Raw genomic sequence first — 24,478 nt, forward strand, 5'->3', positions numbered from 1 at the left:
ACAAAAGATCCAATCTTTCTTTTATATTTTCTTGCCTGGAGTCCTTCCTTGGTCAAACATTTAGAAAATGAATACATAGTAGGGGTCTAGAAATGTGAGCTGTTGCATAAATTCAATTAAACCCTAGCAAGTGTGTTCTGCTAAAAAGCCTGTACAAACAGCTAATGGCATTTTGTTGCCACACTGCCTCTTTTATTAGTACTAACAATGATTAATGTAGGAAGTTCAAAAGTCTGACATATGACATACCCATGGGAGTGCCAACTCCATACGCCTTGGAATCTATAAGGCCTCCAATCTGTGTCAGGTTACAGTTCCGCTGTGTAACAAACTCAATGGTCGTTGACTCCATTAAGAAGGCATAATCAGAGGTGAGCACACGCTGGATACCTTCTTCATTGTTTTTGACAAGTACAGAATGTCTTCGGCTGCTCATAAATTCCCACATCTTGTCATAAGTTGATATTTTTGTTTTCTGAAAGAAAGAAAATATAATAAATCTTAGTTATAAGGATCTCATATGACAACAGAAGTGGATTAATTATATCACAAAAAGGCTATGATATATGTTATCATTAGGATTATTGTAAGAAATTAAGAGAATTTTCTAAATCTTTTACATGACTAATTGTTGAGAGCATTGGCATAGGACATCATTTCCAACTTTTCTGTTTATGGAAAATGTGTAAAAACATCTTCAATCCAGTGCATTATTTAGTGTACAATAGAAGAAAAATTGGCAACATCTAAACTAGCATTGCAAAACTACAATACATTTCACCACTGTCAAGATGTATGACACTAATAATAAAAGCAAAGGTATCACATTAAACAAAAACTGTTTTCTTCATTTGAAATTTAAAGCATGCTTTCACTTGCTAAATTTGAACACAACATTAATTTTCAAACACTTATTTTTTTTGTCTTTAAATTATTCTTTACATTTTCCATTTAAAATTCAAGTCCCAAAATGTTCTTATCTGCAGTTATCTTCCCATCAATCTTTCCAAGAATATAATAATTATAGTGTGAGCAAAATAGGGAAAATGCTAATAATATATTAAGAACTTTCTACAGCTGTTTAAACTCAAGACATGAGAATGGTTGTAAATGAGAGTTGGCTATTTAGTCCATCACACCCATGTGGCTGATAATAATAGCAGTTTGACCTGAGAATCTTATTTAGTCCTTTCTTGAAATAAGCTATGGGTATCAAATTTGACAATATAGGCAACCTGTTACTGCCTCCCACAACCTTTTGTGTAAACTGTGCCTTTTTTTCTCTTTCTTTTCTTTTGATTTCTCTTATCGTCTTTTCCATAATAAGATCCTTTCCATTCTTTTCAGTCTTATATTTATATAATCACTTAATAATTATATAATTATAATTATAATTCTATCTGTATTTGTTCATGTTATCTGCCAGACATTGGATGAAATGTCACTAAAAAAGAAAAATCTAATGTCAACAGAATACACAGCACAAAACACACATTCAATATTTGAATTCAAAACAAAATATTCTGTCTGTTTCTTTTATGCTTTTTTTAATTCCTTATATACTGCATGTTTTCAGAGGGGAGTACCCCCTATGACTAGTAAAGAAGGAAGCTCTAGTATACTGTATACTTATCTATACTATTGCTTTACCTTTCTTACAAAGTGAAAACACACCTGCATTTGTGAGACTCTAAAGAGAAATCAAGTGAGCCTTTTCTTTTTCTTTTGAAGTACACAATTGGCATTATCTGTGTTGAACTTATTCTTCTGCAGCTTTCTTCTACAATCAGTACAATATAAATCAGAAAAAATAGTCTTTGTGTGGATTGCAAGGGACCTTTAAAAGTTATTTTAAAGCCAATTATGTCATTTATGTGTCCACCTCTTATTATTTTGTGTAATGACTTTGTGGAACTGATCGATATTTTAGATCAACCAGCTAATTTGTGAATTGCCTATTGGATACCTTTCTGCTCATCCTTGACTAATCAACCTATTGAGCAAAATGGCTCCAATCTGCCAATATCAAATTATTTACTTTGAATAGATGATTAAGCTAAATGACAAACTATTCTCAAAATCAGTACATGCAATGCTTATAAATTTACAGACTTCAAAACTTAACTGTAAAGGATCAATGAATAAATATTATCATAATTTATTTCCTTACAATTTTTATAATACAAAATGAGAGTTGGTCAATAATACATTTCCACTGCAACTAGTCTAAGACTTTAGAATTTGCAAATATTATTAGTTCTATTTTGCCTCCTCAAAAACTCCATGTGTTTTGCTGAAAGTGTACTTATCTCCTTTTAGCTGTTTCAAAACCTGTAACAGAAAGAAAAATGTAGGCCAATATTCATAAGCCAGTTTTTCCAAATGTGTTGTTATTGAATTGCCACTTTGAAATACTGTTTTGCAGTTGAAAGTATTATATTCTGTACAAATTAAAGTTTAGAACATCTACTTTAAAATTAAATAAAATCAGAACTGTGACAGCAAAATGATTATAGTACTTACAGATGGGACTTGTAAACCAGAAAATAATAGTTAAAACTTATTTTCATAAAATAAGCACAACAACTATTACCTCTCCTACTATACAGCTCCTGTCTTTGTGGCAGCAATCTTCTTGGCCCATAGAACACAAGTAAAGAAACACTATCTATCCCAAGAATAGGATAAGTAATTAGTCATGTATGGATAAAAGCCCATTATTTTAGTTTATAATCCACATGTGAAGTGCTAAAAGCCCTTTTTAATATATTCAAAAACAGTATATAAATGGTTACACTGTAAAGAACACAAAAAAGAGATCTGCGAACAATTGTTTTCATTTTAGTTTTATAAACAGTAGCATGGTCCGGTTTAAATCTGGTTCAATTTTTCAAGCAAAAATATAATACAATGCTGATAAAAACACAATCTAGTGCACTGATCTTCCCATATGGTCCTAGTTTTCATTCCACTCTGGACTCCTAAAGACTTACATTTCAAGGAGTTGTTCACTTAATTATTCTATATTAAAATGGGTATGTGTTAAAGATTCAAAGCCATGTATAAAACCTGATGGACTGTGGCCTTTCAGGACCAGGAGTGAATTTCACTAGCCTAATAGATTCCATGTTGCAATAAGGATGATAAATAACCTAAAAACCATTACAGTAGGTATTAAAAATGTAGTATTTGAACTCGGTATTTGTTGTTCTTTATTATTCCTAAGGATTTCCAGCAACAAGAACTCCAACATTTGTTAATGACAACATCTGGGCCACATGTTTTTGGCACAATGCTGACAAACTAGTCAACTTGCAGGCAATTTATTGCTAAGACACTTGGGTGCATTAACACCTGCGCTACAGAATTGTTCTACTACAATTCAGATATGTTTTGTTCCAGAATTTGTTCCAGAACGTACAGTAGCTTTACACTTGGGTATTTAGCCCAAAGAAAACAGAAACCAAAGCATGCACAATATAATGATGTCCACTGCAAATTTTCTCCAGTTGTACTAGAGTAAGTCATGACAACATGCATTAAACTACAATATATGCTTGCTAGGCAGGAACATACTGTATATTCAACATTTGAGAGAATGGGCGGAGCGGTGGCACTGTGGCTAAGGATCTGTGCCTGTGGTTATAAGGTTGCTGGTTCAAGTCCCGCATCCAGCAGAGGAATCCTACTCTACTGGGCCCCTGAGCAAGGCCCCTCACCCCAGCTGCTCCAGAGGTGCCATATAAATGGCTGACCCTGTGTTCTGACACCAAGTTTCTCTCTCCCCATCTGTGTGCCTGTGTGTCAACAATGCATAAAAGAACATGCTGGGGTATGTGAAAAGACAAATTCCTAATGCAATAAATTGTATATGGCTAATAAAGTGATCTTATTTTAATGAGAAGAAAATCTTGTGACCAGTATGTCAGGATGGCAATCCTGTAGAGTTCCGGAAACACTCTTCATCCATTTTTATGATCCACCTAATCTTTTTTCATTTTGTGTTTGTGATTCTTTCAAATGGCAAGGAAGAAGGTTGATTCTTAACAGTTGATTCTCCCTGTTTCCCAAATTAAGCAGAACTGAAAGAAACCTCATTAATTAACTAAATGGCTGCTCTGCTGCAGCAGTCATTGGAACAGCAGGAGTCGCTTATAAACATGGATTGGGGTGCTAAAATGCAATAGGAGTAAGTGAAGGGGAAGGCTCAACTGATACTGAAATTGTATTTTGCTTCCTTCATAGGAATACATACAGTAAACAGTAATATTGGACTGCCAAAGAGAAGTGAATATAACTATCCAGTAGGAATTTTGAAAAATTTTAGCACAGCAGGACCAGGGCATAAAAAAAGCACAAAGAAAATATGCAAATCAATCACCTGGAGGATGCAGTAAGCCCCACATGTTTTTTTTCCAATAAAATATAGTAAACAAATGGCTCTGTGTCATAAAAGTGTAAGCATCATAGATTCAGGGAGTGGATTTCAGTTTCTTAATTTTTTTTTTTTGGGGGGGGGAGCTTCCTAATTTAGCAGTGACTGTATATCCATTCAAGATATTTTTCCATGATATATGTTTCTATTTTTGTCATGGAATATACTGTATGCAGACTCAATTCTTCTACTAAACATACTTTTGATATTTATTATGATGAAAAAAGTTAATGCCATGATACAGGAGTCTCATTGCAAACAACAAGATACCTGTAGAATTGCCAAAACGTATAACTGTCAGTCTGAAAAAACTACTTCTGAAAAATAAAATGTTTTAATTGTATTACAATGCTATTTTTACATCTCTCTATTTGGGTAAAGGAGTGACAAAGTAGTGAGACTGGCACATTTGAAAACAAATAAAAAATTATTTTCTTTCAGTTTGCGCCCTTAAGGCATCTGAATCTGAATTTTTAAAACTTAAAATTTATTCTGTGAAAATTTCTGTACTATCCAATGTACAAATATGAAGGCAGTCATGGCTTACATATACTTTAAAGATACAGTAGACTAAGTGATAAGTATCCAGTCTCTGAGGTCTATTGTTTCAGAAATAGGAGGCTCATTGTGGTGTGGTAGATCTATGGTGTATATTTAAGCTCTCAGCTAAAGCAATAGTAAAGGCTACGTTTTTGACTACAAAATTTACTATCAAATAATTTACTATTAAATTTACCTATATGTTTGACTTTGGGCCTTTTTTTCTGTAATATACAATGTTTAGAAACTACATGTGCTGGTATCAGACCCCACTTTTTACAGATATGTGTGAACCGTTTTCCATGCCCACTGCTACCATTTTAATACCATGCTTTAACAAAGTGAGATGTTTCACATGCAATTTAAATGTAAATTGAATGGTTTACTTGATGTTAACAGTGGTTGAGTCGATGATCCTTGTTTCCTATGGGGCACTGTTTTCATTAAAGGCTTCATTATGCATAAATCCGCATCAGTGTGAACAATCAGCAAGAGGGCTAGCTCTGCCAAACTTTCAATTTTATTTTCACTGTCTGGTCCACTCCTGATCTCTTACAGTATATCTTGATGCCCACTAGAAGAGAGTCTCTCCATAAAGTCTTCAGCATTTAATTTATGTTAGCATTAGACATTTGGTAACACAAATATTGTTTTTTCCTCAAATTTATGGAATTACATACTGTATGACCTGGTGTTTAATGGAAAGACTCACAAAATCCTAGAAAACATGACATTCCCATTTTCCTGTTTTCCATAATCATAAACTCCTTACAGGTCATTCCCCTTTCTGAGCTTCTTCTTGGAGTGAAAAATTTAGTCAAATTCTAGAACACATTTGTAATGAAGACTTTGGTCTTCATTCATTATAGGATTTGTAATCTCAGTGTTACCTGGCCCCTCTTTTATTTATATAATATTTCCCCCACTCTGCAAAGTTTGTCTATGAAGTCCCCAAGGTGTTGGCCTGTCTACATACTCAGTGCAAAATCTATTTAATTTGTGGGGCAAAACAAAGGGATTAGCTTCACTTTATTTTTTATCTTTTTTTTTCTGTTAATGGCTTTATATAAACCCTTTGAGGCTGTTATATATAACTCCAAAATACACACTTTTGCCACTTGAAATTATACTTATCTTATTTTGGAGTTAAACTAGAATTTTCAGAAAGAGAGAAAACAATAATGGAGAACACAATATAGAGAATAGAATAAAAGCTATTGTTTTCCTTTTCCCATTTATTTTCTCTTTTTGTAGCAAGTTATGTCACCAAACTAACAAAATATAAAGTAAATACAGTAGTTATAATGTATTTATTGGAATTAATTGTACTTTTGTTTGAACTTTTTATCCATTGGGCATTAACTCGATGGAACAAACAACTTTTTTTAGTTGACTAATACAAGAATACACATAATAAAGCATGATCGGTCTCATTATAAATAATTTGTACATTAATTCCATTTACTGTATGCTCCTATTAAACCTATTAATGTACTTGCACTAGTTACATTTTGGATTCTGAAAGCTGGAAAAATGAAAACTACTGTACAGATTACCAATGAAGGCTTGTTAACATCCTTAGCAATAACCTATTAGAGAATCGTTACCAGTGGCTCTGTTAATCTGGAGGTCAGCCAATAAATAGGACCAGCTTCTTCTAACTTTTTTCTTTCTTGTTTGACAGGATATATCTTGAAGCTTTTTGGGATATTCAAAACATTGTTTCCCACTGGGTGCAGTTTGTGTAGATAAATATAATTTTCCTGCCATTTATGAAAAACTCCCCTGTGTGTTTCCTTCCATTCAAAATACCTTTCTGAAAATTAACTACAACTAAGTATAGATCTATCCATACTTAAAACATTGGAATTATGGAAACATTTATGTCTTATTTTTGTAATAAGAATATGGTGTATTTTGCTATACAGCTTTATCTATGTTTCAATTTGTTAAATATGTTACTCTACAGTGCAATAATACTTTGATAAGTAAAAATACTTTTTCTGCATTACAGACTGTCAGTCTGATAAAACAAAAATGATTAATAAAACAAAATGTATAAGATCTATTTAAAATATTCTGTTTTGTCCTTGCCATGTATTGTACATACAGTACAGTGCATGTTTTTTTAACCTGAACCCTTGTACAATGAAAGGGTCTTAGAGTATTGCATGTGTCATCATCATCAAGCTATTTGTTTACAATGTTAGGCAGAAAAAAATAAGAAAATCCCAATAATTAATTACTAGACTTCACAATATTTCCAGTCTTTTATGACACAAGATATTAGGCTGCAAAATGACAATGAGTTTGACTTTCTTGTCTAGACTTGAGTTTCACAGTCAATAGATCTTACTTTGGCCTAAAGGCAGTCTCTCTGAGCTTTTCATCTGACAAGTGCTTGACAGCATTCAATGTTGCTGTCTTCAAATGATAAATACTTCTGGTGATCTTCTACAACTGGTCCATTAGAATTATTGAAGCTGCGGTAATTTGTAAATAGTAATTGACAGTCCTGGTATTGTTGGCGCAAATAATCTTTCTGTTCTCTACTTCACATCATTGTATACAGTATATACAAAAAGAATAACATGTTCTTTGAAAGAAAATAACTAATGAATGATATATATAGAGAGATTATTCTAAAGAAGCAACAACTGCTCCCTCTAAAAGTAGCTTCCTTCTGCAGCACAGCAGAGTTGGCTACTATACTTTTGTAATACAGAAGCACAAATTATGAAATGAACCATAATAAAAAAGCTCTATTATTCAATTTGAGACAGTTGTGATTTACCTGTTCCTCACTTATTGATTCTGGGCTTGAAGTTTGATTTATCTCAATATCTTACAACTAAGCATTTGTCTTTAAAGAGTTCTTCAGAGAATTCATTAAAAATACCTCCCGCTTCAAGAACCCAAGAAGATTTCGGTGACCTTTACCTTTTTCTCTGAAAATCCAATCTCTTTCAAGTACCTAACTTCAACTTCAAATTCTCAGTTGACCCCAGCGGTACTGAAATCCTTATTAAAGCTAAAAGCTTCATCTTAAAAAATGATGCTTACAACTTTAAATATGTCTCATATTTCTAAATGCTTTTGAAAAAATGATACTGTATACTCTGAATATTGTAGGACAGTTGTACCTGTATAAGTGTGCTTTGTGTCTACTATTTTCTCAATGCGATATATACAAATGATTCCTAATTAAAAACTGCATCAATATAACAATTTATCTTTTATTGATGAGGTTAGATGGAAGAGCTGCATCAGTGTACTAGCTGTAAAAAGCAGAACTTCATTCCATGCTGAAAAGTATAAAGAAAAAGTACAATATCTTGGATGTAGTGCCTTCTTCAGGTGTGTGGGGGAATGAGAAAGATAGAAATATAAGGGTAAGGCAAAGAAAATATGAAATATGAAAGAAAATATGGGAATGGATATGAGGAGAAAAGTAATGGTGTCTGAAGAAGATGAAGATGAAGAATAAAAATCTGGGATTTTGGATTAATTCCAATGTAAGTGTTTAAGGCAGACATTTGAAAATTAATTGAGACATATTGAAAAACATGAATCAATCAAGGAGAGCTAGGGAAATATGCTAACTTAATTAGTATACATTTTTTAATCCTTGTGAAAGAACACAAGGTCTCCCTGATGGCATCGCTTTTGACCCTTTACCATTCTTCATTCAATTTTCCTACACACTTCATCATTCCTCCACACTCCTAAAGAAGGCTCTACAGCTAAGACATTGTTATTTTTCTTCTTTTATTTAACTTTTCAGCATGAAATTAACCTCTACTTAATATTTTATTAATCTACAGCTATTCATTTTAAGAGATGCTAACCGCAGGCTTAAAGGCAGCTACAAAATACATAATTAATTTTGTTTTGCAAATGTATGTATGTTCTTAGATGCTACAGGCACTAGAACAGGAGTCTGTGTCAGTAACTAGTATATCTCACCTCAAAGTGCCTTATGTCCTTTCTTTCACAATCATCAGGAGTAGCATTTTCAGTTTGTTCCCATACTTCAATAAAGCTCCGAGTATTCATTAATACTTTAACTCACAATTTAATGTTTTTTAATTTTTCATTTTCAATTAAATCAGTCTTCATTCAATTGATATGCATTAATTTTCTTTATGATGTACAACCATAACAACAGTGAAACCCTAAAGCAAATTTGCAAACTACCTGCTGCTCATAAGTCTCTGAACAAGAGCTCAGCCCGTAAGCAGGCTTTATGAAATATCTTGCTTTGAACAGCTGGTATCAGTATGGTTTATATCTCCTTGTTGGGGAGTGAAGTTACCTGTAGAGAATTTAAAAAGGCAAATGCTCCCCTATACACTCTTTTCTTTTAAACTCTGCCTCTACCATAATTTTGTAATTTGCATACAAGCCCCCTACTGATATGAATTAAAGCAGCCATGTAACAGCAGCAGAGCTCCAGTTGTGAAAGTGTTCCCTGGTAATTAAATCCTAATGCTCTACACAGAGTACCAGTTTTTAAACCCAGGTGATAGGCTTAAAGGTCTATGTCTGTGTTCTGTGAAATAATGCTACTATACCTCCTCCTTTGGAGAGAAATGCGTTCTGTAAACATGTTATAATGCTTTATATTTTCTCTCCATGTAAACTCATAACTTATTGGTTATGATAGTATAATACATTTTTTTCTACATAAGATGGACATAACAAAACACTTCTTTCTGATAACCATTGCACTCGCTTAAAAAGACCATTTGATTATTTTAAAACAGCCTGCTTGTAGCATACGCTACAGTTATTCCACGCACTAACATGTGCTGTGCTAACAGAGATTCTCGCCTAGATACAATGTTTTTGGATCCTTCTTGATGTGATTTTATTATGTAGGTTTTTATATTCTTTAGTTTTGTACATCCTCTTCTACTGTTTACCTTGGATAACCTCTGATAACACTTATTGCAAACATTACAGTATGTTGTGTGATCTTTCAATATACATGGAGTTTATAACGAAAGTTTGGGAGGGATGACAACAACCAAGCTCAATCGAACACAGCTGTCAGTAATTAGCAATCGCTCCCGTCATCCTTCCTCCACCAAACGCTATAAATAACATGATTTCCTACTCTCCCTTTCATCCCACCTCCACCCCAACTCCACCTCTGCAGCTACCTCTTGGTTACCCTGCGTGGGGGTCCTGGCCTCCTTGTCCTATGGCCAGGAGGTTGGCCCTCAGCCAAGCAGGTTATGCCAATATCCACTCCATAATAGTTCATCAAATCTTTTTGTCTGACGCACTCACAAAAAAACAGCTTGCAGCAGTACACTTGTCTTTATATAATGACCATAAATGATGCTTCATGTACAGTACATGGGGTGTTTCAGATACATTTGAGATAGTTATAACAACACTAATAAGATTCACATTATTGTACAATAACTTGTAACAAATATGCCCAAGGTGATACAGATATTTTTATAACTATGTTAATAATGTAAAGTCACTTACTGCTCCCCTTTTAACTGCTTTATGCTCCTTCACTTTGCCTCAATAAGTGGTCTATAATAGGAATACTGAGTTAAAACCACTACCCTTGCAGATGTTACGAAATATAACTACAGTACCTTTGTATATTCTAGGATGTCAAATTGTGTTGTTATAATTGATCAGGTACCTATTTTTTCTATTTACAGCTTGACTACATCACTTCAACACATACTGTACTTATGTTGTTCCCTAATGCACTGAACTTGTATTTTAACCTCTCATTCAATTTATATGCTGAACTTAAAAGGCAGAACAACAGGGCTCAATACTTATAGGTTAAAAATTGTATATAGACTGTATCTGATAAGTGCTAATTGGAATAATTTCCTCTTGGAAATTAATGTCTTTTGATGCTGTTTGGGGTAATGTATGTTGTGCCTCAGGAAGTCCCAACCACCAGATGATTCACAGAATACACTTAACCCATGGTATGGCAATGTCCAGTTTATATTTGCCTACAGTTCTTATGAAGAGTACTCCATGTGTTTCACTAGTCCTATTGGTGAATGATTATTCAACATAGTTGCACAGACAAACCAAAAGAAGAATGTGGCTTCTGGGCATACTCTTACAGAAGCTAAAAGGATGAGCACCCTGTGAATGCAGATCTGTTCACTGTGTTGTTTCTTTCCCAGTTTAGAAATTAACCACAAAATAATTACAAAAAGTTAAAATAACCTACAAGAGTAAGATTGTATTGCATAAAAAGCAGTACATTACTGTGCTAGTGACCATAATAGTCTAATTACGCTCGAGTGAGGACCTCCATCAGTGCATTAGGTGCAAATGAACAGGTTATGACTGAAAGGTTAACTCTACACTGAACAGGAGATAAACGAAACACATTGTTTTGGCTGTTGTGTTTTCTTTAGTTCAGATGTGACTCAAAAAATTATAATTATTAGCAGTTTATTTATTTTTATAAAACCACAACTCACCTCAACTAAAACTGCAACTACAACTACAACTCAGCAGAATTTATCAGAAGCAGAAATCGACATTTTAGATTTAGAGGCACCCTACTTTTCATTCATTATCTTCCGTAGTTCTTGCTAAATGTCTCTCACATCTACTTTCATTATATGTTTATATTTATTCTGGCTCCTATCAGGATTATTCCACATGTTGCAATTGAATTTCTTATCATGCTTTTTCTGGAACCTATGTAATAAAGATTCATATCATCATCTCTTTATATTCTGCATTTTTACTGGATATCTTGAACATTAATCACCCATGCTGGTGTGACAGACTTCATTCTCTAGGCATGGGTAATTGATAGTCTTATTGTGAATGAGAGTACTTTAAAGAGTTTAAAGGGTTTCTCTGTAAAAGACTTAAGACACTCTAGACATTTTTGATGCAGTTCATGTTTTGGGGAAAAAAAAGACTAAGCTCTGTCATGGACCTTTCTCTCCAGAATTCTAATTAAGTGATGGGAAATTTCACAGTCCTAAAAAAATTGAAACTGTTATATACATCCATTTGAAAAAAAAAAGATCTCTGCTTGGTGTGCAAATAAAAAAAAAAGATTTTGACTTAACATGTGGAGTTCAGTAGCTATACAAAGCCAGTTGCAGCTCAGTTTTGACAGGACTGGCTTTAGTTACACTATCAAAGGATTTCAAATGGTGTTGTGATTGATTTAACAAGACTTTTCTTTTTTTTCTCTTCTGCCATTCCCTGTTCCTAACTTGTTTTACTTAATCTCTCTCCGGCTTCATTGTCCAACCTTATCCTCCCTTACCTCTACCTTGAAGTGTGCCTTACTTAAATATTGTCATATCTGATTTCTCCCCTAATCAAAGGAGAACATACACATACTGTATCTGGTAGCTAAGAAAAAAAACGTTAAAAATGAAACACAATTCAGATACTAGAAGCGATCAATAAGGTTTTCAGGGCATACCCTTTGAGTATTATCTAACTGATACTGTGTGCCATTGCTTAAAATCTAAAATATAATGTATGACAATAAGAACAATAAACAGTGCTACTGTTCAGGATGCTTCCAATGATTCTGAACATGATGGTGGTGACATTTTTTTTTATTATTCAATATTTAAATATTATAGAATTCACTTTGTATTGTAAAGAACCCAACGTTATGCACACTGGGGCTTCAAAGGCAGCATCCCCAAGGTACAGCACTTCTGTGCTGCATAAAAATAAAACCTAAAGTACAACATACAAAAGGTACAAATCTGACCAAGTTAAGTGCATACTACATGTTTAAATATTTAAACATTATAACTTTGAGCCTAATAAAACTATAGTTTTAATTGACAGAAGCTGCCCTCATCTCAAAAGAGCTCTGTGATTTGGTTGCTAAGGTTTGCTACTTGACATAACTATCAAACTTTCCTTTAAACCCGCTCTCTAAATTTAGCACTACATCTGGATCATTACATATTTAATCAGTCTTCCACTTATGCATATGTCTGCATAATTTTAGATACTAGGGATTTTATCATAGGTTCTTACATATAATACCATTTAGATTAATCAAGAATTGAACATGAACATTCTAAAACTAGTGTTAGTACTAATCATATATGTATAATTTGTTTGTATATTATGCATTTCATATTTAAGATGTGCATATTCTACTAAAACTAGCAGATGTTTTAAATATCATGTTTCCTTTCTCAAAAGTGCAGAAGCTTATCGGTACCATGGAGTAAAAAATGATCTCATTTATACGAGATAGTATTGCATTTATATGAGAACAATATTGCTTTTATACTAGAAAATTATTGCATTTAAATGACAAAATGATTGTTTAAATGTAATAGTTAATTTAACAACATTGCCTACTATTTTAATATCTTTCATTATATATGCAATAATATCGTCCTGTACAAAGCAGCATTGACTTTAACAATAGATTTATATCGTGACACTACTCTTTTTGGAAAAACATAATATAAAGGAGCATTTGTACTGTCTTTTGTTTACATGAAGTAGAGCATAATGTCAGTGATCATTTCCGCATCCCCATACATATATATATTCCTGTCTTCGCCGTTTCTATCACAAGTAACTTTCATGGTTTTCCAAATGTATAGTATGTTACTCTTCATGTGAAACTGTAAAAACATGTACTGTACATAGATTTTTGCCAAAGGATGAAAACTATGTATTGAATGGAATATATATATGATGACTTGATAGTAAGACTTATACCAGCTGTTATTTTTGGTAACAGTAAATGGCAAACCAACAATGTGCAAACTGTATAACAGGTTGTGTACCGTTCTGAAATTCTTCTTCTTTTTGTTTGGCATTACCCTATCTCTTTACATTCACATCTGTGCAAATGGACACACAAATACTGTTTCTTCTCCCCTTAAATTACACCTTTCCTGCATTTTGCTGTGTAATTCCAAATTCAAATGTATTTGATGACAGCATACTGTAGTCTAAAAGCTTTTGAGGTTTTTGTGCTTAAAGATTTAACGAGTGATCAACAATAACAGTAACAGTAAGCCAACAGTAGGTATATGTAACGATTGTCACCCCTCCTCTTAAGGGTGCTCTGACTCTTTCGCATTTTAGTTTATTACGTGCACCTGCCCCCTATTTTGCCTGTTATTATTTAAGCCTGGCGCTCCCACTATTCCTGGCTCAGCACTGGAAGATGGATGCCCGGAAGCTCACCTACCAGCAGCATAGGCTTCAGAATGGCATCCTGACAGTCTGGGTCCGGAGCTTGGAGTGTCTGGCCTTGTTATCCTTTTTTTAGCTGCCTGTTCCTGTTCTGGATCCAGTTCCAGATTTTAACCTTTTTCTGTCTTGGATGGTTCTCCCGGTACCTGGACCCTGGACTGCGCCCCGGATTTCCCCCTTGGACTGTTTGGACTTGTTTGCCTGCGCCATATCCACCATCGTCACGCCCTCCTGTCTGTCAACCCATCCTTATCCTCAATGTGTTTTCCCTGTTGTCCTTCTCCAGTTACTTCTGGATAATACTTTCTGCATAGGGTCCTAAACTACGCTTCACGGGAGCCTGGACCGGCTTCCGTTACAGTATAAGGCTGACTGTGAAGTCATCGTAAATGTAATGTGTTCAATGTTTAAAGAGTCATCAAATATCTATGTTATGTTACTTAGAATACAGAACTCTATGTTTTTTTTCTTTTTTAAATCATCCTATAGTATGAGGTTGTCAATAACAGAAGACTTAAAGATTACTAATTTAAGCTTAGGTGCTATGAGAAGTAGCCTGCTGCTCCCAAGAAGGGTTCCTTAAGTATTTTTCTGATTGAAAAGAAGTGACAGGAGACTGAATACTGTACTGTATAAATGTAATATCAGTAGGATATTAAATGCAATTCAGCAGAAGAATAAAAGGCACTGAAAAGAAGCTCATGCTCCTCTGAAGAAAATCACTTTAAACCTTCTACAAATCATTCATTTTACATGCTTAAGATTTTTTTAAGAATTGAATTTTAGTGCCATCCTTGCTCAACTCCGCTCACCATTTGTTACAGCATGTCCCAAAGGGAAAAAGATGAAAGTATCCATATTCACTACACTACTTCCCAGGGGGAAACAGCAATGAAGTAGTGACAACTATTCCTGTAACCAAGAGATTTAAATCCACACTGGTGTACTGAACTGTTTTTCCTAAAGAAACAAACAATCTTTGCATCAGCAGGGGACAAACTGAAAAAGCACAAGATCTAAAACAAAATTTAGCACTGATAATCATCTTCATGAAAAGTATCTAAAATAAATCTTATTACTTATTAAAATGAATACATTTTTACATCTACGATTATGGTTTTAAATCTAAACAACAGTAAAACATACTTTACTTTGAGAAAACTGATATCAGAACACTACAATAGCTCAATGTAAACATAAAAGTAGTTTAAAGAGAAGTAGTTCCACTCCTGGTGAAACCTACAGTATAACCCTATTTTTTATCTGGTTGGATCTAAATTTTTAAAAGCTAGATGAAAGGGTTTCAGTTCTCCATTAAACATTACTAGTAAAGCATGAATCTGCAAGATCTGTATTAATCTAAGTTTATGTTTCTGAAATGCAGATTCCCTATACAATCATTTCCAACTTTCACTTAATTTTACATTTACAATTCATATTTCTACCTGTCGTTTGTATTTTTTACCTTTCCTTTTTGCCACTTTAACAAAATGTATATGTTTATCATTTATCCAAAAAAGTGGGAATCACTGGCTGTGTCTTCACATTTAGGCTCACAGTGATAACCACAATACCCATGCAGGAAGTACAGGCAGCCTCCAATTCAACACTTCTCATGCAATTTCTATGAAATCTACAATGACTTTCAAGAGGTTCCATGCTGACTGGAGGAGAGGCATGTCCCTTTTTGTCCTCACTATGATCCTAAAGCCCCCAGGAAGTTGGAGAAATCTCTGTTCTCTAATATAGCTCTGCCTAAATCCAACTCTAGTGCCAACAGCACAAAACTGGTTGAATTGCTTTTGGAGTTCCTTGCTCTATCTCAAGATATTTATACATTGAACCCAATTTCTACTCTAAGTAGTTTTACCAGTTGAACTAATGTGGAATTCAAGTCATTTGAAATTTTGATAAGCTTCAAATTATGTCATTATTTTGTTTTTGGTGTTAATGTGTTAATGGTGTTAAGGACACATTGGTCTTCTTCTTCATTGTCTATAATATAATACAAAAGAGAGATTTGTTCAGGTAACTGTTTAGGAATTACAGTGAGGAAGAAAAGGAGGTAGTTTCATCTTATTGAGCCTTTCTAAATACTATTTTCAACTGTTTCAATGGTACTGTATATGCATCATCAGTTTGTATGCCTTGATACTGTATATTCGGCAACTCCATATCTATTTCATATTTCCTGCTCCCAGTTGTTGCCCTACTGCTGGTCCTGATTGCTACAGACTCACAGAGCCAAAATCCTGCTCTACCATCCATGCAAAACAAGACTGTGATAACGTCCAGCATTCACTCACTCATCCAATTCATCCTGTTTGTAAGGACTAAGATGTCTGACACTACTACAGTAAGTAAGTTTTTGTCTAATGCCCTTCAGATCTCTGTTGAGCTCCATACCCTCACTATTCTTTTATCCATTTGTAATTTGAGGGGTTATGTTTTGTTTTTGAAGGATTTGCTCATACTAATTCATTTATATGCAATGAAATCTGTTACTAATTATAGCAGTTCTGTCAATGTTTTACTTGCAAAACACATCAGTCTAGTTTTGATGATCAAAGGTTTTGATAATCCCCTGTTCTTGCAATATTGTATCAGTCCTTTGGATGTAGAAACTCACAAATTCTAAGGGCAAAAGCAACAGATAATTGATCCTTCAGATCTACACAATGTTCCTACTCCTGCCATCACCTACAGTATCTCTAACTTCTCACTGCAATATGTTTCAATCTATCAAGATGTTTCCCACATTAACCTTTTAACATGGCAAAAATCATGAACATGAAGTTCTTTGCTGGAACAAATCTTGAACTCCATGGAGTAATACTGGATCCTAATTGTCTTTCCTGACCTATGAAAAACCAGTCAAAATTACTGTCTCTGTGTTCTTGTGTGAAGCAAAAGCTATTTACTTCTGTCATTCTAACCATGCCATCTGCATCATTCCTTAGAGTTGAGCCATCAAATATTACGACAGTATGTTTCACTGCACCATCACTATTTCCTGAAATCTAAGTGTAAGCTGGAACTAAGTCTCTGGCAGTTATTCATTAAACAATGGGGCACATTATTATTCTTTTATGAAGACTCTATTAGTCTCTGAGGACTGGCAACTTTTTACTGATGGTGCATCCTCAGTAGGCTTTTCAAGTAATTATCAAGTCAAGTGACTTGCAGCTGAATAGCCAACTGAAAGTTCTTCTTTTTCCTTTTTGATGTTTTATCAGCTCTTTTGAAAGTATCATTGTTCAAACTTTTCTCTGAGGCTCTAATTGGAAGCAGAAATTCATTCTTATCCACTCTGATCATCTAAAGGTAGTTCACAATATTAATAAAAGTCATACTTCCTTGTAATACATAGTGATACTCCTTATATGTCTTGCTTGTCTATTGCTATGTACAGGTACAGTATATCTATTTGTTTTATGAGTTGTTTACATCCCAGGTCATCTAAAATGTATTGTTGATTCCCTGTCTTGTTTTACGTAGATTTTAGAAATTCAAGAAATTAGTTCAAAGGGAATAGACTGGTGTTCTAGGTAGTATCACCTCCCACACACACTATTCTAATTGGACAACTAGGATGTGTTTCTTGACTGAAACATGTTTCTTCACTATAATTTAAGCATTCCTTTTCCTGCTTTCAATCTCTTTACCATATCTACCTTTTATGCATTTTTCAAGTCAAACCTATAGAACATACTATGCAAAACCATTATTGATTAAATGAAGGACATATGATTGTCCTTCCATTTCACATTTCACAATCATCCAGGTGGATGCTGCACATTGGTGGTGGAGGGGAGTCCCCATTACCTGTAAAGCGCTTTGAGTGGAGTGTCCAGAAAAGCGCTATATAAGTGTAAGCAATTATTATTATTATTATTATTATTATTATTATTATTATTATTATTATTATTATTATTATTATAAACTAACACTTCTTCTCAATTAATTACAAAGCTCAGGAACCCCCATTCCATCTAGGAAATCACTAACTCCATGCATCCTCACACAAGCAGTATATCAAGACATTTACTGTAGATATCACTCATTGTAGGTAGACAAAAACCTTGAACCTCTATTTCTTCCAGCTTTCTTGGCTTCTTTAGATGTACTGAATTTATGATTTCTTCCACCACCTCCCTGTATCTTTGATCTCTCTATTCTCACTAAAGACACTTTTACCTTCTATCTTAAAATGAGTGAAATTAATAAATCCAGGAAAGGAACGCTGAGGAGCTATTTATCTCTTTAAATTGGATGCCTACCTTACCTACCCTAGCTCTTACAAACACAAGTGTTTTTCTCCAGGTCCATTTATCTCAGAGGTCTTCACCCTATCACCATTCTTTACTAATACAAGCATACAGTACAACTGGTTTCTCTCCACCTGAGACTAGTCAGAATGAAATATGATTTCTTGGCAGAGACGTTTTTAAATCATTCCTTTTATTTAGGAGCACTCACTTAACAAAGGAAATGAGAACTACCAGACAGCTCTATTAAATATCTGGGCCAATGAATTTCACATTTACATTCAAATGGACCTTAAAGGTGTTCTTTTTTATCTAAATGAACCCTATATTCGGGCAAGCTATTGTCCCTAAATAAAGTGGGACATGTAATGTACTGTATTTCTGAATGCTTTGTAAACCACAGTATAATATATATAAGGATACTTTGTCCTCACATGTAGGAATCAACTTCTAAGCCAAGCAATTTAAAATTGTGTAAATGAAATACTTGTAAAACTTCTTTCCTGAAATGCTCTACTAAAGCCACAATTTCTGCAAATCAGATCTAGGGTATAAATAAAAGCCCCAAGACCATTTTTTCTTGAAGTTCATCAAGCTAGTAGTTCTTCAACAATGAAGCATCATCTCGGTTGCGGCGATGCGGAGTAGCAGTTACTGTAGCTCTCTGGACTCACAACTAGATGGCTATAGGTTTAATGTCCAAGTGGACCGCTTTTGTACCTTGGAACAACATATTTCACACTGATTGCTTCAGTAAAATATACAACTGAATATTAAAGAAGGCATGGAAACAGAAGAGGCTTCATTAATATCAAATGGTTAAAATGGTATAGAATAACTATAAAATTAGTATTTTTGCTAATGTTTGCTAATGTATTCTTTCAGATCAGTGTTTTCCCTTCCTGGTTCTGGAGTATTCCTGCCTGTTCTGGTTATCATTCCAGTTGATCTCCTTCTTAATTAAGTGAAGATGAAACATTAATTGAACTATGTTCATGTAATTCTACTCTTAAATAGGTGGGTGGGGTTAGAAATTGGAATGAACCCTCTACCAGATGCTTGTTTTAAGAACTACCATATTTTACAATCTTTAAACGATCAGGTGGAATTACACCAATGAGTCTACATATTTTTAAGAATGCTTATAGGATATTATTTGACAGTGTCATTCCTAATTATTTCTGTGGGATTTCTACTACATTTTGTTCTTGTTTTAAATAATCTGGGCAAGAAAAAAAAATCATATGAAATTTATCAATTTCATTTAATTTCTAACTGCACCATACTGTTTTAAAGCTGAAACCTTTTTTAAATAATTGTTTTAGTAAATGTGAAAAAACGTAAGATGGAGGTCAGTGGAAATGAAAAGTAGAAGGTACATTCCAGGACCAAGATTTAGAAATTTTGATTTAGACAAACTGAGAAAAAACAGCAGAATCTAAATGAAAACATTTAAAATCATAAAATGCAGCACAACAGTAATGTTGCACAAAAAAAACCTCAAGGACAGAGTGTGGATTTAATTCAGGTACTGTGTTTAAAGGTCTGAAAGGAAATGATATACAGTACTGTAGTCACCATAAAGAAATGCTCCTTGTTCAGCAAGGAAAGTGTTGCAGGGAAACAAAAAATATACATTCATGGAAAATACAGGAAGAAATAAGGAAAAATATTGCCTTAAGTGTTTGCAACAAACTACTAAATTATGTAAAGCTTTCCGAATGGGATTCTTGGTGATATTCTACAAAACATCTTGCAACAAAAGATAAGATGGACTGAATGACACACATTTGTAATATTTAATGCCTTTTTGAAATATTAGATAAATGTATAATTCTTAAATTCCCTCAGAGTTTTAAAAATGTTTTTGACAATGCACTGAGAAATGGGAAATAGCCAACTACAAAGTTTTACTTAGGGTTTATTTGCACCTTGTGCACTGTGAGCCTGCTGTCCTTTCACCCACTGCTTACTCATACCCACATTTTAAATGACTCCCCTCCTTTTCAAACTTTGAATTACACTCTTAGCTCCATTATTTGCTTTGGAATGTATACCTTTTTAGTTCTTTTTAATTAAACAACTGTCAAATTAAACACAATTCTATTATTTTGAGAAATGAACCATACTGTATTTTTTTTTCTTTTAAAAAGATTCCAAAGCATACCAACAGAGATGGTTGCTTTTCTGAGGACAAAAATCCTTTAAAAACATTTTTTAAACATTAAACATATTTGAAAAAAATAAATTATTTTATTTCTGTAAAGCACTAATTTATTCAACATTTACATGACTAACACTGATCCTGTCGGAGCCAGATCCTAGGGTGCAAAGTGGGACAGACAACAATGTTACAACTGGAGAGGATGTCATTCTGTTGCAGGGCCATGGAGAAAGGGTTAGTTAAGAATAGCCAATCAAGCCTAACTATCACATGTTTGGGTCTTGAGATGAAGCGTAGCAAAGACAAACATAAACATGGGAACAACATGCAAACGCAACAAAGAGATCAGGATCTGTGAGGTACAAACAATATGCATTATTTAAATATCCAATAAAATGGATTTTAAAAGGCATTTATGCATTTTATCTCTGCAGAGGGGGTTTACTGTAATAGAAGGCTCCTTTAGTTCCATATACTGTAGATTCCAGGTGACAAGATCTACAGACTCATTGGTCATTGTGCATGTGAGGTCATATCACAGGAGTGACCTGACTCAATTGTACATTAACATTTTATTTATTTTTACATAGATAAGATAAAATTGCTTTTGGGGGGGGGGGATCATTCACATGATCTTAGACTTAATTGTCTAATGTGCTACTGTTTGATGGCACAAATGTGACATATCAGTCTTTGTAATATCCCATTAATACTATATGCAGCATAAGGACATTACTATTTAATGTGCATTCATTATAGTGTATAAATATAAAAAAAACACATTCTCTTTAAATATAATATTAAAAATGCAATAGAAAAATGGCATTCCTAATCAAAATAAATTAATAATGAGACATGTACTGTATCAACTAAATGTAAAGTAGCATTGCTGTTATAAGACTGGATTATGATTAAATGACACAAGTCAAGTTTAAGCACAGCAATTTACTAATCTAAAAATCAAAAAAAGCTTCTGTTTTATATATTTTTTTACAAATAAATTATAAAAAAATGACAGTGTCGCTTGCTGAAAATCGAAATTGTGTTAACAAACACTTCCTCAGAACTCAGAAGGTTGGCTAACTCAAACTCCCTAGCATCAATAAAAATATGCATTATAAAAATAAGTGGCAGAGCTTTCAGTCACTACAAAACTATGAAACTGTGAGAAAGTTAAAGATGTATCATCTGTCTCAGCTTTTAAATCCAAGCTGAAAACTAATCTCTTTAGTCCTTATGTTAACTATAATATTATTGACAGCTTCCAGTGTCATAGGTTGTCATGTGAGGAGACAAAATGATCAACTACTGCTTAAATCATTAATCTCCTGTCCTAATGTACTCTTTCCAGTCTTTACTTCCCACTCTGCTACCTATACTGTGGTCCCATCAGCTGGTACTAATCTCCATCCTCCATGACCAAGACTTGGACTATCCCTGGCTTCACACAGAACCTTGAAATCCTAGCTGGACCAGGACATTCCATTATGAGATTATAGATCACACATCCTCTCCTTCTCACACTGCATAGTGTATATCCAATTTAGAAAACTCACCCCAACAAAATAAGCACAGCCTCTCCCTACAAGGCTCACACATACAGTATATTGTTATTCAAATACTGCCTCACTACACACAGCTATTGCCTTCAGGTGAATCAAACCATCAGGCCAAAGCTCTCTGCACATACTTAAAATAAACTGAAGTGAAAATAAACCACTAATTTTCTTTTAGTCCTGTGTTTTCTTAAGTACAAGTTTCTTAAGTTTCTTAATTACAATTACAAATTTATGACACAATTGTATGGAAGATTAAACTGAAGAAAGATGTGAAGAAAAAAAAAGCTAAAAGAGGCAGTACAGGAGAATGAGAAACTAAAGAAGGAATTAACTCCTGGTCACGCTGCACTGGTTAATGTGCTACAGCCGGCGACTAAGTTATATCCTGCTCTCCCACAGGGGAACAAACAGGCAGGAAACGAAAATAATTGGGATCAATTCCCACAGTGGCCATATGGAGAAGGGGGGTCTGATTGGGATAACACTTGGTATGAGTGTGATAAAGACGGATCAGGGTCTCCCCTGTTAGAGGGCGGGCGCCCGCAGATCTGTACTCTCACTCGAAGTGGGAAAGGACTTGATGTAGCAGGGGCTGGCGCCGTTGATGACAGCGCCACTCTAACACTGTCTCGCAGCCCGTCGAGGGGGTCTGCACTCGCACCTTCCCTGATTCCCCCATACGATCAAATCCAAAACCGGAAGATATTGACCGGTGGGTTAAAGCACCGCACCCCGAAATTAGAAATGCAGCGAACCTGGAGTGCGCTTCAGGAATTAAAAGGATTCATGTAGAAGTAAAACAAGAATACAGCACATTGTATTACGAAGAGAAAAATATATTCTCGATGTGTATGTGTGTTTTATGAATTTGTGTGCCGGCATGTATGTGTGTAACTGTGAGTTTTGGTCTACTAAATGACGGTGTGAGTGTGTTTAGCCAGCGGGACTGGCTAGAGACGTAACTAAAGAGACTTGACGAAAATCAACTTAAGGAGATTGGAAAATATAAGAGCGTCTGAAACGTATAAGTACAGTACAGGTGGACGTAAAAGTAGTTAAACAGTTTTTGTATTTTATACAATTAGTTGCAATAATGGAAACAATTTGGTTTTATTCGAATGTCTCGAAACCAGACATGCTGAAACGCTGTAGGTTTAGAATCGAGACTGGGGAGAATAACGTCTTGTGAGAAAATCTGTTTACCTAACGATTAGATCCTGTAAATCCCTTGTAGCCTCCCTAAGTCTGTCCCAGTCCAGTGGTTAAAAATGTACTGTTAATGGAGTGTTGGTTTCTCTGTTAGGGGATACTGGAGCAGTACTGTCATGCTTGTTTCACTCCTCTGTTCGACAGTGTGCTATAGATTAATGTATATGGGAAGACGGCAGGAGGCCACAGGAGTATTGGGACAGCAAGTTTTACTTGCCGAGTACCAGATTTTAATGGGTGGTTTTATCCCAGATCTATTGGGTTGGAATATTATGCATTACAAAGAATGACTATCCAGAACAGGGTATCACGTGGCTTCAACTGACTGTGATCACTCAGTATGTTGATGGTATTCTGAGTGCTTCCCCTGACGAGGAAACCCACAAGTCTGAGTTGCTTCAGCTTTAGAGTGTCTAATAGAAGCAGTTATGATACGGCCCTTTTGTGTCTAGCATTGTGAAATTTTAACAGGGCCTGGGTGCAATGTTTTTACAGGGTGAGCACAACTCTTAACAGATCTGCTTAAGGGGGGAGTGCAGTACAAGGACAAGATTGCCTTGGTTCCCGCAGCAAAAGCCGCCTGTAATAATTTGAAACAAGTTCTCTTACAGGTGCTGAGACTGGGGTTTCCTCAGATGGATCAACCATTCCTTTGTATTATTGCAAGTTGCTGACAGAGGCCACCCAAGGAGCCCGCGAGCAGGTCCTGGAGGCGTGGGGACCACCACCTGAAGGAGGGCACAACCTCATCCCAGGAGAGTGGGTGTGGATCAGGAAATTTCCTTCACAGGTTCTCCAGCCCAGGTGGGACGGACCCTACCAGATCCTGTTGACAACCGAGTCTGCGGTTCGAGTGGAAGGAAAAGATCGCTGGATCCACGCGTCACACTGCCGACGAGCCTCATCCCCAGTTACAGACTCAGAATGAAATCATTTCTGTTAATAACGATAATTGTTGCTGTAGGACTATGTTCCGCAGGAATTAATGATCATCTCTCCCACAAAGGAGAACATGGAATTAATTCCTTTTTAGGCCTCTCCTATCTGACAGCTAAGAAAACCAACCAAAGTGCCTGCTGGGTGTGTGCCGCAT

The 24,478-nt window shown here is 34.9% G+C and overlaps 1 protein-coding gene across 3 annotated transcripts in view; it reads right to left on the reverse strand.

Annotated features, from left to right (window-relative positions):
- The window catches only part of grik2 (glutamate receptor, ionotropic, kainate 2), a 266,090-nt gene that overhangs the window by 21,770 nt on the left and 219,842 nt on the right, over positions 1-24,478 (reverse strand). For all 3 annotated transcript variants that reach the window (XM_088625713.1, XM_088625714.1, XM_088625715.1), the window contains one exon: positions 250-475. In XM_088625713.1, coding sequence (XP_088481839.1) covers positions 250-475 — 226 coding nt within the window. The remainder of the gene's footprint in view (positions 1-249; positions 476-24,478) is intronic.

This window comes from Lepisosteus platostomus, chromosome 3 (assembly GCF_059453375.1).
Source record: "Lepisosteus platostomus isolate fLepPlt1 chromosome 3, fLepPlt1.hap1, whole genome shotgun sequence".
In the NCBI taxonomy this organism is placed as follows: domain Eukaryota; kingdom Metazoa; phylum Chordata; class Actinopteri; order Semionotiformes; family Lepisosteidae; genus Lepisosteus; species Lepisosteus platostomus.